Source organism: Lepidochelys kempii, chromosome 6, assembly GCF_965140265.1.
Source record: "Lepidochelys kempii isolate rLepKem1 chromosome 6, rLepKem1.hap2, whole genome shotgun sequence".
Classification (NCBI taxonomy): domain Eukaryota; kingdom Metazoa; phylum Chordata; order Testudines; family Cheloniidae; genus Lepidochelys; species Lepidochelys kempii.
Genome location: NC_133261.1, coordinates 3250758 through 3264939, shown reverse-complemented (window position 1 = coordinate 3264939; position 14182 = coordinate 3250758). Strand labels below are relative to the sequence as shown.

Sequence of the window (14182 nt, the reverse complement as noted above, 5' to 3'; positions counted from 1 at the left end):
GGAACAGAGACATGAAATTGAGCAACTCACCCCCTAGGTGGATGCCCCTAGCAAAGGCTTATAAAATCATTCTCTCTTTCTTGCCCTGTGAGTCTTCCTGTGTTTTGTCCACTGATTTCAGTTGGGGTCTGCAGGCCTTGTTGGAATATAAACAAATTAATAATAATAACAATAAAATAATGAACAATATGACCACAGGCTCTGCAAAATTATTTACAATTGGCTGACAATTGAATTCACCGGTTTCCACTCCCCATCAGAAAACCAGTACAGAATTTAACAGATAGAAGAATTGGTTAGGAGTTTATTCAGTGCTTTCCTCAGGGCATCCTTCACTTCTGTGTTCCTCAGGCTGTAGATGAGGGGGTTCAACATGGGGATGACCAGCGGGTAAAACACTGAGACTATTTTGTCTCTGTCCATGGAATAGCTGGAGGTGGGACGTAAATACATGAAGAGGAGGGTACCAAAACACAGGACCACGGAGGTTAAGTGGAAAGAGCAGGTGGAGAAGGCTTTGCGCTGGCCCTCGACAGAGCGAACCTGCAGGATGGTGGAGATGATATAGACATAGGAGACTAGGACAGTCACAAAGCTGCTTCCTGTAATGCAGCTCATGAAAGCAAACATCACAATCTCATTGATGCGGGAGTCGGAACAGGAGAGCGCCAACAGTGGAAGGACATCACAGAAGAAATGATTGATGATGTTGGAGCTGCAGAATGACAGCTGAAATGTACAACTCATGTATATCATTGAATCCACCACTCCCACAGTGTACACCCCAATCACTAGCTGTTTACAAAGGTGCCTGGACATGGTGACCACATAGAGCAGTGGGTTACAGATGGCCACATAACGGTCATATGCCATCACAGCCAGCAAGAGGCACTGAATGTCTCCAAAAATGATAGAGAGATGCATTTGCACAGTGCAGGCAGTGAAAGAAATGTTTTTCCTCTCAGCTAAGAAATCCAGAAGCATCTTAGGGGAAATTATCAAGGAAATGCAGAGGTCACAGAAAGACAAATTCCTGAGGAAAAGGTACATGGGGGTGTGGAGTCGGGGATCAATTGTGATTAACAAGATCATCCCCCCATTCCCCACCAGGGTGATACCATAGATCAGTAGGAATACCACAAAGAGGGGGACCTGCAGCTCCAGACGATCTGTCAGTCCTGAGAGAATGAACTCAGTCACCTCCGAGTGATTTCCCTCTTCCATCTCCTCTGAACAGAGATCAGACAGCTACACAGATGTGGGCAGGTGGATGGTGCAGAAAAGCTGTCCCTTCTCTGTAATGAAGTAAGTGAAGATAAATGGAGATACGTTTCTCAATGGACATCAGTACCTGCTCCGGAAAGGGCTTTGTACACAGATCCAGATGTTCACAGCTGATCATTCCAGGTGTTTGATAAAATGCAGACACTGTGCAAACACAATACCATGCAGGTTAATCATGCCCCCCACACAAACACTCCTGGTCACCAATCCGAACAGAAAACAGTGACTTGTGACTCTGCTGGGAGAGAATCACTCTGAAAGGATTATTCCTTAGTTAAAGAAGGGGTGAGAGGAAAAGAGTGTCAATGTTTCCACATTATTTGAGCAAGTGGACCTCTATGGCTTGGCATGCTGGTTTGGGGTAAAGTTCCTTACTGTGCTAATTAAGCTGTTTGGCATTTACTGGAGTGTGTATGAAAACCCAGAGTCATCATGGGAAGCCCTGGCTTCAGTGACTAGGTAATCACCTTTTTTTTCCAACCCAGCAGGTCACTCCTTTAGCTGAATGGGTCGGAGATGGGGCTGTGGCTTTCAGTGCTGGAAGACTGGAATTTAATACCTGCTGATCACCATAGTGTCTGAGTATGTGCGTATGTGACTGCAATTCAGGACAATAGCACATACCTGCTGAGAAGAGAGAGAGAGAGATGTGTTGGTGTTTCCTCATTGAAAGAAACTTCCAAATAGGAGCCTTCAGGAAGTTTTATAAGGAGATGTTTGATCTATGGGACATGATTCCTGAAGCAACTGGGAATACCTGAGCTCACAGAGATAAAACACTTAATTAAAGCATTAAATGAACCAAAGCCACCCTCAGTGTAATTGGTGCCCTGGGGATTAATTTGACCTACTCTTTCTTACTGTGTTATTAAATGATGCAATTTCTACCAGAGTTACAGAGTATGAGGTTAGTGGTATATTTCATCCTGCTGTTTTCAGTGCAAGCTGTGTACTGTGAAGAGCTGATCCACAGAGGTTTTGTGTGTGTGTGTTTGTGTGTCTGTGTGTAGACCAAAATCTTTTAGCTAAAAACTTAATATTTCAACTCGGAAGTACCACGGGGGTTCCTCAGATACCACACACCTCCAATCTCTTCCATTACTACATTCCCCATGATGCATGATGGTCTCTGCTCTTGCTGAACTGCCCTGGAACATCACCAGAGTCCCACAGCCATGGTTTAGGGATGAAGGGTGTTTGGTATTTTGATGGAAATCTTATAATTTACGGGGAAAAGATAATTTATTGGAAAAAAATAATTTATTCACTGCATCAGAAGGGATAAAGGAAGCAGCCAATGGACTGGTGGATGGCTCCTGACCTAAGATGTTTGGTCAGTGAGACTGCTGAGAGCATGTGGTGAGGAAACTTTTCCTTTGAACTTCACATTATTTTTTAACTTAGGAAAAAGTTGCATTCTAGCTTTATTTTTCTTGAAACCATCTCTAACTTCTATGCCTCCTTATTTCCACTCACTTAAAATCTGTCTTTGTAGTCAATAAACTTTGTTTTATTGTTTTATCTAATCCAGTGTGTTTAAATAGAAGTGTCTGAGAAGCTAAGTTGCAGGCATGTTAGTGCTATTAAAGAAATAACAGATAGCGTAGCTTGTATTGTCCAGGAGAGGACTGGGCAGCACAGGACGCACATTTCTGGAGAGAAATCGAAGAGTGGGGAGTGTGTTGGGGTCACCCTGCACTATAACCAAGGGTGGTGAGAGCCTGAGTGTAACCCAACTATTCCTGGCCAGGCTGCAGTTACACACACATTTTCAGGGTGTGATTTGCATGCTTGACGGTGGTTTGTGAGTGGCCCAGATGGAAGCCACTTCAGCAAGGCATTGCAAGGTTGCAGGTAGGTGTGACAGAGCTGCGGATTAGTCTGAGTTGGACCCTGGTATATCACAGCCACCCACCTAGAAAATATCCCAGTAACACCAAAGGTGTGGTGCTGACTGACAGTAGTGTTCGATTGATATGAAAGGGTGAGGTCACCAGAGGGATGGGCCCATGTACTGATCCATGGCTGCAGATGCACAAGGACATTGTGGTCATCAGCTCCCCCAAGGAGATCCAATGCAGACCCATTGATGACTTTTCCCTTCTTCACTATGGTAACAGAAATTATTCCCAAAGGGTGATCAGGCTTTCCTGGTATTATCAGTGCTCCAGGGAATGTTGGTGCCCCCTTCTCCCTAGTGGTGCCAAAATGTGAGGCATTGCAGGGTTGATTGTATTAGGAGGAAAAATTGATGATCCAAGTCAGCTATATTCTTTAGTATAATCTGTGGGAGACGGGTTACAAAGAATGTACACGACGTCCTGCTTCCCTGAACACCGGTGGAAACAGCTAGCAATCTCTGTATTCAGAATCTCCAAAGTCTGTCACCCCAGGTCTGTGCCCAGGAAACACTGTGCCCCTACTTCCTCTTGGAACTCAGAACTCCTCCTCCTGGTTTCTGTGCCTCCTGTGATCCGCAGGTGACTGGGACAGTCCTCACTGAAAATGCCATGGTCAGGGCAGGTTGAAAAGTTCCCAAACTGGTGGTTAACACTCAAGATCTCTGCAGCATCTTTGCAGATGCTGCCACAAAATATTTCCAAGCAGGCCAGCTCCCTTCTGATTCTTTTGTTAGTTTTATTTATTTCCCATAATTTATAGTCCGTGAAACAGAGTGTGATATTTCACCCCATAAAGCTTTATAGAAATATGCTTATGAATGTAAATATGACATAACATGAATATTTTTATGCCAGATATGCCGTGTAACATATCTCTGCAAAGGTTATGGTCTACTGGATATATTCATCCTATTTGCATGCAGGTAACATTTTTGTTTTCGAAGTTGTGAATACTGGTTATGTACTCGTTTGATTTTAAGTAGCCTCAGTGAAGCAGTTGGTCAGCTTCTTGAGAAAAGACTATTCTCAGTAAATGCCCAATCGAGAAACACTTAAGCTAACAATGAACTTTGAGAGACGCCAATCCACAACTGAGCTTTCCTAAGAATGTGGTGTTGTCCGAAAAGGAACTGAATCATGCATGGACATGTGACTTGCCCATGTGTCTCCAAAACTCCATCTTGGAGCTCTGGATTCTGCATAGGAGAGGGGAAGGTGCTTCCACCCCCGAGAGAGACTATATATAAGCCCTTGGGGAAACCCCTCCCTTTTGTCTTCAGCTACCTCACCATCCGAAGAAGATGCCTCAAAGAAAGTGGAACAAAGGACAGTAACTACAGAGGTGTGAGTGATTGCTGGATGCAGACTAGGAGGAAGTCTAGTCAGTAAAAGAGGCTGATTGGAACATCTCTGAGGGTGAGATTTACCTCCATTTAGTTTTTACTGTATTAGGCTTAGATTTGCGTGTTTTATTTTATTTTGCTTGGTAATTTACTTTGTTCTGTGTGTTATTACTTGGAAAGACATAAATCCTACCTTTTGTATTTAATAATATCACTTTTTACTTATTAATTAACCCAGAGTATGTATTAATATCCTGGGGGGGTGCATACAGCTGTGCATATCTCTCTATCAGTGTTATAGAGGGTGAACAAATTTAGATTTTCCCCTCTATAATTTTTATACATAGTAAAATGCATTGATGTGGTGCTTGGATGTAACTGGGAGCTGGGTACCTGAGTGTTAGAGACAGGAACACTTCTTAAGCTGAGCCGTGGGCAGGGCAAGGAAGACACACACCTGCCTACACTTGACATTCAGCTCCACTGTACCCCCCACCACATGCACACACACATAGTGTCCACTGCACACACACAGCCTGACACTGAGCTCAGTCAGAATGCAGAATAATCTCTACTGGGAAGCTGGGACAGCTGCAATAAATCCAACTTGCCTGAACAAAAAGAACCGAAGGGGATTCTGCTGCCCTGGCAGGGAGATAGGACTAGATTTCCCTACTGGTTTTTTCCATTGGCATCTTCTCTGAGGCCTGGTTTATGCATAAAAATGACATCTACAGAGCTCCATCACACAGGGCAGGGAAACTTTTCACACCCTGTGCGAGGCAGTTAGCTTGTACTGACCCTCAGTGTCATTCTTCCATTGACCTAGCTACTGCCTCTTGGGGACGTGGATTAACTACATTGAAGAGAAAACATTTCAATCGACTGTATTGTATTGCTACACACCATAGATGAGTCAAGGTAATGGCTTTAGTACAGACTTTCCCTGAATCGATGGGGGAGTTTCCTCCCTTAATATTAAAGTGATTTTTCTATCCCTTTCCATCATTCTTCTCCCACTCTTGATAAAGCTCTTCACCTCTTTTGAATGGTAAATATTTTCAGAACATTTAACATTTCTCCTCTAAGGATGATTCCTTACTTTTCTTCCCATGAATGGCCTCCTGTCATTTCAATGACAGGCCAAAATGCTCTACAACTGACTTATTTGCCCATGACTTGGTGGTATCTCTTTGTTTTTCCTCCTTTCACTTACAATGAGTTGAGGACGGAAGCTATACCATCTCAGAACAGTAAAAATCAGACTAAGAGTCGAACTTTGCCCTGGTTTCAGAGTAGCAGCCGTGTTAGTCTGTATCCGCAAAAAGAAAAGGAGTAATTGTAGCACCTTAGAGACTAACAAATTTATTAGCGCATAAGCTTTCATAAGCTACAGCTCACTTCATCGGATGAAGTGAGCAGTAGCTCACAAATTCTCATGCACTAATAAATTTGTTAGGGTATGTCTACACCACGAAATTAGGTTAAATTTATAGAAGTCATTTTTTTTAGAAATTGGTTTTATATATTCGAGTGTGTGTGTCCCCACAGAAAATGCTCTAAGTGCATTAAGTGCATTAACTCGGCGGAGTGCTTCCACAATACCGAGGCTGGAGTCGACTTCCGGAGTGTTGCACTGTGGGTAGCTATCCCACAGTTCCCGCACTCTCCGCTGCCCATGGGAATTCTGGGTTGAGATCCCATTGCCTGATGGGGCTAAAACATTGTTGCGGGTGGTTCTGTGTACATATCGTCAGGCCCCCATTCCCTCCCTCCCTCCCTCCCTCCGTGAAAGCAAGGTCAGACAATCATTTCACGCCTTTTTTCCTGAGTTACCTGTGCAGATGCCATACCACAGCAAGCATGGAGCCCACTCAGGTAACCATCACCGTACATCTTCTGGGTGCTGGCAGACATTGTACTGCAGTGCTACACAGCAGCATCAACCCATTGACTTGTGGCAGCAGACGGTGCAATACGACTGGTAGCCGTCCTCGTCGTGTCCGAGGTGCTCCTGGCCACGTTGGCCAGGAGCGCCTGTACAGACATGGGTGCAGGGACTAAATTTGGAGTGACTTGACCAGGTCATTCTCTTTAGTCCTGCAGTCAATCCTACTGAACCATCTTATGGTGAGCAGGCAGGCGATACAGATTGCTAGCAGTCCTACTGTACCATCTTCTGCCGGGCAGGCAAGAGATGAGGATGGCTAGCAGTCCTACTGCACCGTCTTCTGCCGAGCAGCCATGAGATGTGGATGGCTTGCAGTCCTTCTGCACCATCTGCTGCCAGCCAAAGATGTAAAAGATAGATGGAGTGGATCAAAACAAGAAATAGACCAGATTTGTTTTGTATTCATTTGCTTCCCCCCATCCCCCATCTAGGGGACTCATTCCTCTAGGTCACACTGCAGTCATTCACAGAGAAGGTGCAGCGAGGTAAATCTAGCCATGTATCAATCAGAGGCCAGACCAACCTGCTTGTTCCAATAAGAACAATTACTTAGGTGCACCATTTCTTATTGGAACCCTCCATGAAGTCCTGCCTGAAATACTCCTTGATGTAAAGCCACCCCCTTTGTTGATTTTAATTCCCTGTAAGCCAACCCTGTAAGCCATGTGGTCAGTCACCCTTCCCTCCGTCAGAGCAATGGCAGACAATCGTTCCGCGCCTTTTTTCCATGCGGACACCATACCAAGGCAAGCATGGAGGTCGCTCAGCTCACTTTGGCAATTAGGAGCACATTAAACACCACATGCATTATCCAGCAGTATATGCAGCACCAGAACCTGGCAGAGTGATACTGGGCGAGGAGGCGATGTCAGCGCGGTCACGTGAGTGATCAGGACATGGACACAGATTTCTCTGAAAGCATGAGCCCTGCCAATGGATGCATCATGGTGCTAATGGGGCAGGTTCATGCTGTGCAACACCAATTCTGGGCTCGGGAAACAAGCACAGACTGGTGGGACCGCATAGTGTTGCAGGTCTGGGACGATTCCCAGTGGCTGCGAAACTTTTGCATGTGTAAGGGCACTTTCATGGAACTTTGTGACTTGCTTTCCCCTGCCCTGAAGTGCATGAATACCAAGATGAGAGCAGCCCTCACAGTTGAGAAGCGAGTGGCAATAGCCCTGTGGAAGCTTGCAACGCCAGACAGCTACCGGTCAGTTGGGAATCAGTTTGGAGTGGGCAAATCTACTGTGGGGGCTGCTGTGATGCAAGTAGCCCACGCAATCAAAGATCTGCTGATATCAAGGGTAGTGACCCTGGGAAATGTGCAGGTCATAGTGGATGGCTTTGCTGCAATGGGATTCCCTAACTGTGGTGGGGCCATAGACAGAACCCGTATCCCTATCTTGGCACCGGAGCACCAAGCCGGCGAGTACATAAACCACAAGGGGTACTTTTCGATAGTGCTGCAAGCTCTGGTGGATCACAAGGGACGTTTCACCAACATCAACGTGGGATGGCCAGGAAAGGTACATGACGCTCGCACCTTCAGGAACTCTGGTCTGTTTCAAAAGCTGCAGGAAGGGACTTTCTTCCCAGACCAGAAAATAACTGTTGGGGATGTTGAAATGCCTATAGTTATCCTTGGGAACCCAGCCTACCCCTTAATGTCATGGCTCATGAAGCCGTGCACAGGCAGCCTGGACAGTAGTCAGGAGCTGTTCAACTACAGGCTGAGCAAGTGCAGAATGGTGGTAGAATGTGCATTTGGACATTTAAAGGCACGCTGGCGCAGTTTACTGACTCGGTTAGACTTCAGTGAAACCAATATTCCCACTGTTATTACTGCTTGCTGTGTGCTCCACAATATCTGTGAGAGTAAGGGGGAGACATTTATGGGGGGGTGGTAGGTTGAGGCAAATCGCCTGGCTGTTGGTTACGTGCAGCCAGACACCAGGGCGGTTAGAAGAGCACAGGAGGGCGTGGTGCGCATCAGAGAAACTTTGAAAACCAGTTTCATGACTGGACAGGCTACGGTGTGAAAGTTCTCTTTGTTTCTCCTTGATGAAACCCCCCGCCCCTTGGTTCACTCTGCTTCCCTGTAAGCTAACCACCCTCCCCTCCTCCCTTCGATCACCGCTTGCAAAGGCAATAAAGTCATTGTTGCTTTACATTCATGCATTCTTTATTCATTCATTACACAAATAGGGGGATGACTACCTAGGTAGCCCAGGAGGGGTGGTGGAGGAGGGTCGGACAAGGCCACACAGCACTTTAACAGTTTACAACTTTAAAATTTATTGAATACCAACCTTCTATTTTTTGTGCAATCCTCTGTGATGGAGTGTCTGGTTGGCCGGAGGCCCCACCACTGCATTCTTGGGCATCTTGGTGTGGAGGCTATGGAACTTGGGGAGGAGGGTGGTTGGTTACACAGGGGCTGTAGTGGCAGTCTGTGCTCCAGCTGCCTTTGCTGCAGCTCAACCATACACTGGAGCATATTGGTTTGATCCTCCAGCAGCCTCAGCAATGAATCCTGCCTCCTCTCATCACGCTGCAACCACATTTGAGCTTCAGCCATGTCTTTAGCCCTCCACTTACTCTCTTCAGCCTGCCACTTACTCTCTTCAGCCCGCCACCTCTCCTCCCGGTCATTTTGTGCTTTTCTGGACTCTGACATTATTTGCTTCCACGCATTCATCTGTGCTCAGTCAGTGTGGGAGGACAGCATAAGCTCAGAGAACATTTCATCACGAGTGCGTTTTTTTTTTTTTTTGCTTTCTAATCTTCACTAGCCTCTGGGAAGGAGAAGATCCTGTGATCATTGAAACACATGCAGCTGGTGGAGAAAAAAAAGGGGACAGGGGTATTTAAAAAGACACATTTTATAAAACAGTGGCTGCACTCTTTCAGGGTAAACCTTGCTGTTAACATTACATATATAGCACTTGTGCTTTTGTTCCAAGGTCACATTTTGCCTTCCCCCACCACGTGGCTACCCCCTCAACCCTGCCCCCTCCTCGTGACTAACAGCAGGGAACATTTCTGTTCAGCCGCAGACAAACAGCCCAGAAGGAATGGGCACCTCTGAGTGTCCCCTGAAGAAAAGCACCCTATTTCAACCAGGTGACCATGAATGATATCTCACTCTCCTGAGGATAACACAGAGAGATAAAGAACGGATGTTGTTTGAATGCCAGCAAACATACACTGCAATGCTTTGTTGTACAATGATTCCCAAGTATGTGTTACTGGCCTGGAGTGGTAAAGTGTCCTACCATGGTGGGTGGAATAAGGCTGCCCTCCCCAGAAACCTTTTGCAAAGGCTTTGGGAGTACTTTCAGGAGAGCCGCGAATGCCAGGGCAAATTAATCCTTTCACATGCTTGCTTTTAAACCATGTGTAGTATTTTAAAAGGTACACTCACCGGAGGTCCCTTCTCTGCCTGCCAGGTCCAGGAGGCAGCCTTGGGTGGGTTTGGGGGGTACTGGCTCCAGGTCCACGGTGAGAAACAGTTCCTGGCTTTCGGGAAAACCGGTTTCTCCGCTTGCTTCCTGTGAGCTATCTACAATCTCATCATCATCATCATCTTCTTCATACCCAAAACCTCCTTCCGTGTTGCCTCCATCTCCATTGAAGGAGTCGAACAACACGGCTGGGATAGTGGTGGCTGAACCCCCTAAAATGGCATGCAGCTCATCATAGAAGCGGCATGTTTGGGGCTCTGACCCGGAGCGGCCGTTCGCCCCTCTGGTTTTCTGGTAGACTTGCCTCAGCTCCTTAAGTTTCACGCGGCATTGCTTCGGATCCCTGTTATAGCCTCTGTCTTTCATGCCCTGGGAGATTTTGACAAAGTTTTTGGCATTTTGAAAACTGGAACGGAGTTCTGATAGCAAGGATTCCTCTCCCCATACAGCGATCAGATCCTGTACCTCCCGTTCAGTCCATGCTGGAGCTCTTTTGCGATTCTGGGACTCCATCATGGTCACCTCTGCCGATGAGCTCTGTATGGTCGTCTGCAGCTTGCCACACTGGCCAAACAGGAAATGAGATTCAAAAGTTCGCAGTTCTTTTCCTGTCTACCTGGCCAGTGCATCTGAGTTGAGAGTGCTGTTCAGAGCGGTCACAATGGAGCACTCTGGGATAGCTCCCGGAGGCCAATACCATCAAATTGTGTCCACAGTACCTCAAATTCGACCCGGCAAAGCCAATTTAAGCGCTAATCCACTTGTCAGGGGTGGAGTAAGGAAATCGATTTTAAGAGTCCTTTAAGTCGAAATAAAGGGCTTCATCTTGTGGATGGGTGCAGGTTTACATCAATTTAACGCTGCTAAATTTGACCTAAAGTCCTAGTGTAGACCAGGGCTAAGTCTCTAAGGTGCCATAATTACTCCTTTTCTTTTTGTGGAACTTTCCGTTGGTTGCTAACCACACCAGCGTTGCCCTTAATACCTCTGGATGTGCTTTCTGGGATGACTTTTTGATTTGCTCCCTGGATTATCTTTGCTCTCACAATCACAGGTGTGCATAGCACATGCAATTAATGTTGTTGTTGTGTCTTTCCTTGTGGAAATGGAACACAGAGGGCCAGAGCATCAGCTGTTCTAGATCACTGTCTCTCCCATAAGGCCTTTGGAATATAATATGAAACTTAGGTGACTGTATTCCCCTTCATGTGTTGATCACTGCTGGTTAACACTGAAGATCTCCGCAGCATCTCTGCAGATGTTGCAGCAAAGTATCTCCAAGAATGCCACCCCCGTCCCTCCCTCCTGTCATCTCATGTGCTGTTTTTCCTGTCAGCGTGGGCCTCCAGAACCCTGCCTTGTTGAGCCGGACATGCTAGCCTGCTGCAACACAGACCCAGGGTCTGGGTCACACCACCAAAACTGCAGATCTAGACTGAGACTGAAACCAGCTCGGGAGGATACCTGTCTCCAGAACGAGGACACCCAACTACCAGTGGAATCTAAACCCCAAATAAATCCATTTTACTCTGTATAAAGGTTATACAGGGTAAAATGATAAATGTTTGCCCTCTATATCACTGCAAGAGACATATGCACAGCTGTTTCACCCCAAGGTAACAATTACTCACACTGAGTTTATAAATAAACAAAAGAGATTTTATTAAGTATAAAAAGTTGGATTTATGTAATTGTAAGTCATAACAGATAGAACAAAGTAAATCACAAAGTAAAATAAAAAAACACTCAAGGCTAAGCTTATACACTCAGAAATCAATTACAAATGTTAATTTATCACCCCAGTTGTTGTTTCAGGTAAAATCCTTCTCAGATCAGATGCCTTTTCTGACCTGGGTCCAGACTGTTCTCACCCAGCCCTGTGGTTACAGTCCTTATGTTTCCAGGTGCCTGCAGGTATCTCTGTGGGGTGGGGAGGCCATCTCTTAAGACAGATGAAGACACTCATAGTTTGCCTTCCCCACTTTATATAGAACTTCCCCAAGGTGGGAAACCTTTGTTTGGAATTCCACCCCCCTCAGGAAAAGTACCAGCTTCAAGATGGAGCTCAGCATCTGGCGACATGGCCACATGTCACTGTAAGACCCCAGTCTCCACTCTTGTTGGGTTGTCTCACAGGTACACAGGAAGGCTTGCAGGTAAACAGAGCCATTTACAGTTCATTGATTCTGAAGAACCTTTAATGGCCTTCACTTAAAATATCTACATCAGAAATACAAGGTTTATACCTTATTCTCCTAACTCCGGACATAGAAATAATCCATGTAAAGAAATAGGATGAACACACGTAGTAGATTATAACCTTTATAATGATATGTTACATGGGACACTTAGCATAAAGCATATTCCAGTGATGTCATATTCTTAAGCCTATTTTCATAAAGCCTATGGAGTGCAATGTCACACATGGCTTTGCCCAGCACTGGACAGAAGGGGGAATTGAACCTTGGTCTCCCACCTCACAGGTGAACACCCCAATTATTGGGCTAAAAATTACAAAGGAAAGGACCATCACCCCTTCCTACAGTGGCTGCATTGCGACCGGCACCTAAATCCTCCCCCCATACACACTCATTGTTCTGGGACAAAAAGCTATTAGGAACTTTTGTAACACATTTGTGAATGGATTCAGGTCAATTCAAAACGGTATGGTTTTTGACAATAAATAATTAGTCCAGAAGAAATTCACCCCTTTCTAGACACCTTTGCATCCCAACGCTGGGAAATTACTTAAAGAGACATTTGGAGAGGTGACCACTAATAAAGTGGAATACAGTCAGCTCAGTTTTGTATCATGTAAAAATGACGTCATGGGAGAGACAGAAATACAGGAAAGCTGACGCTCTGGCCATACATGTTCCATTTCCATCGGTTCTTGTGTTGTCCTCCCCACCCACACACACCCACATTGTTTTGCCATTCTATTCCTAAATTCTGTGTGATGGGTTGGGTCACAGAAACCCATTTGGAACTGCCACAAGATGTCCTGAGACAAGAAGTTGAACATCTCACCCTCTAGGTGGATGCCCCTAGCCACCATCTTATAAAATCATTCTCTCTTTATGAACCTGTGAGTCTTCCTCAGGATTTGTCCACTGATGTCAGTTGGGGCCTGCAGACCTTGTTCTTATAGAAAGAAATTAATAATAATAACAATAGAATAATGAACAAATGAACAATACTCCCATGGGCTCTGCGAAATTACTTTGTAATGGGCTGGGAAATTGAATTCACCTGTATTCACTCCCCACCACTAAATCAATACAGAGTTAAACAGCTTCAAGAATTGGTTAGGAGTTTATTCACTGCTTTCCTCAGGGCATCCTTCACCTCCGTGTTCCTCAGGCTGTAGATGAGGGGGTTCAACATGGGGATCAATAGTGTGTAAAACACTGCGGTCACTTTATCTTTGTCCATGGAATAGCTGGAGGTGGGATGTAAATACATGAAGAGGAGGGTGCCAAAAAACAGGACCACCGAGGTTAAGTGGAAAGAGCAGGTGGAGAAGGCTTTGTGCCGGCCCTTGGGAGAGCGGACCTGCAGGATGGTGGAGATGATATAGACATAGGAGAGGAGGACAGTCACAAAGCTGCTCCCTGTAATGCAGCTCATAAAAGCAAACGTCACAATCTCATTGATGCGGGTGTCGGAACAGGAGAGCGCCAACAGCGGGAGGACATCACAGAAGAAATGATTGATGATGTTGGAGCTGCAGAATGACAGCTGAAATGTACAACACATGTATATCATTGAATCCACCACTCCCACAGCGTACACACCAACCACTAGCTGTTTACAAAGGTGCCTGGACATGGTAACTGTATAGAGCAGTGGGTTACAGATGGCCACATAACGGTCATACGCCATCACAGCCAGCAAGAGGCACTCAACATCTCCAAAAATGATAGAGAGATGCATTTGCACAGTGCAGGCAGTGAAAGAAATGTTTTTCCTCTCAGCTAAGAAATCCAGAAGCATCTTAGGGGAAATTATCAAGGAAATGCAGAGGTCACAGAAAGACAAATTTCTGAGGAAAAAGTACATGGGGGTGTGGAGTCGGGGATCAATTGTGATTAACAAGATCATCCCCCCATTCCCAACCAGGGTGATACCATAAATCAGTAGGAATACCACAAAGAGGGGGATCTGCAGCTCCGGATGATCTGTCAGTCCTGAGAGAATGAACTCAGTCACCTCCGAGTGATTTCCCTCTTCCAT

At 45.7% G+C, this 14182-nt stretch overlaps 2 protein-coding genes across 2 annotated transcripts; both read right to left on the bottom strand.

Moving 5' to 3' along the window:
• Nucleotides 1-276: 276 nt before the first annotated feature.
• LOC140912481 (olfactory receptor 5G9-like) lies at nucleotides 277-1224 on the bottom strand. The gene has a single exon (XM_073346942.1). The coding sequence runs from the start codon at nucleotides 1222-1224 to the stop codon at nucleotides 277-279; it is 948 nt and encodes a 315-aa protein (XP_073203043.1).
• A 12019-nt stretch (nucleotides 1225-13243) lies between these two features.
• On the bottom strand, nucleotides 13244-14182 carry LOC140913734 (olfactory receptor 5W2-like). Its single transcript, XM_073350535.1, has one exon. The coding sequence runs from the start codon at nucleotides 14180-14182 to the stop codon at nucleotides 13244-13246; it is 939 nt and encodes a 312-aa protein (XP_073206636.1).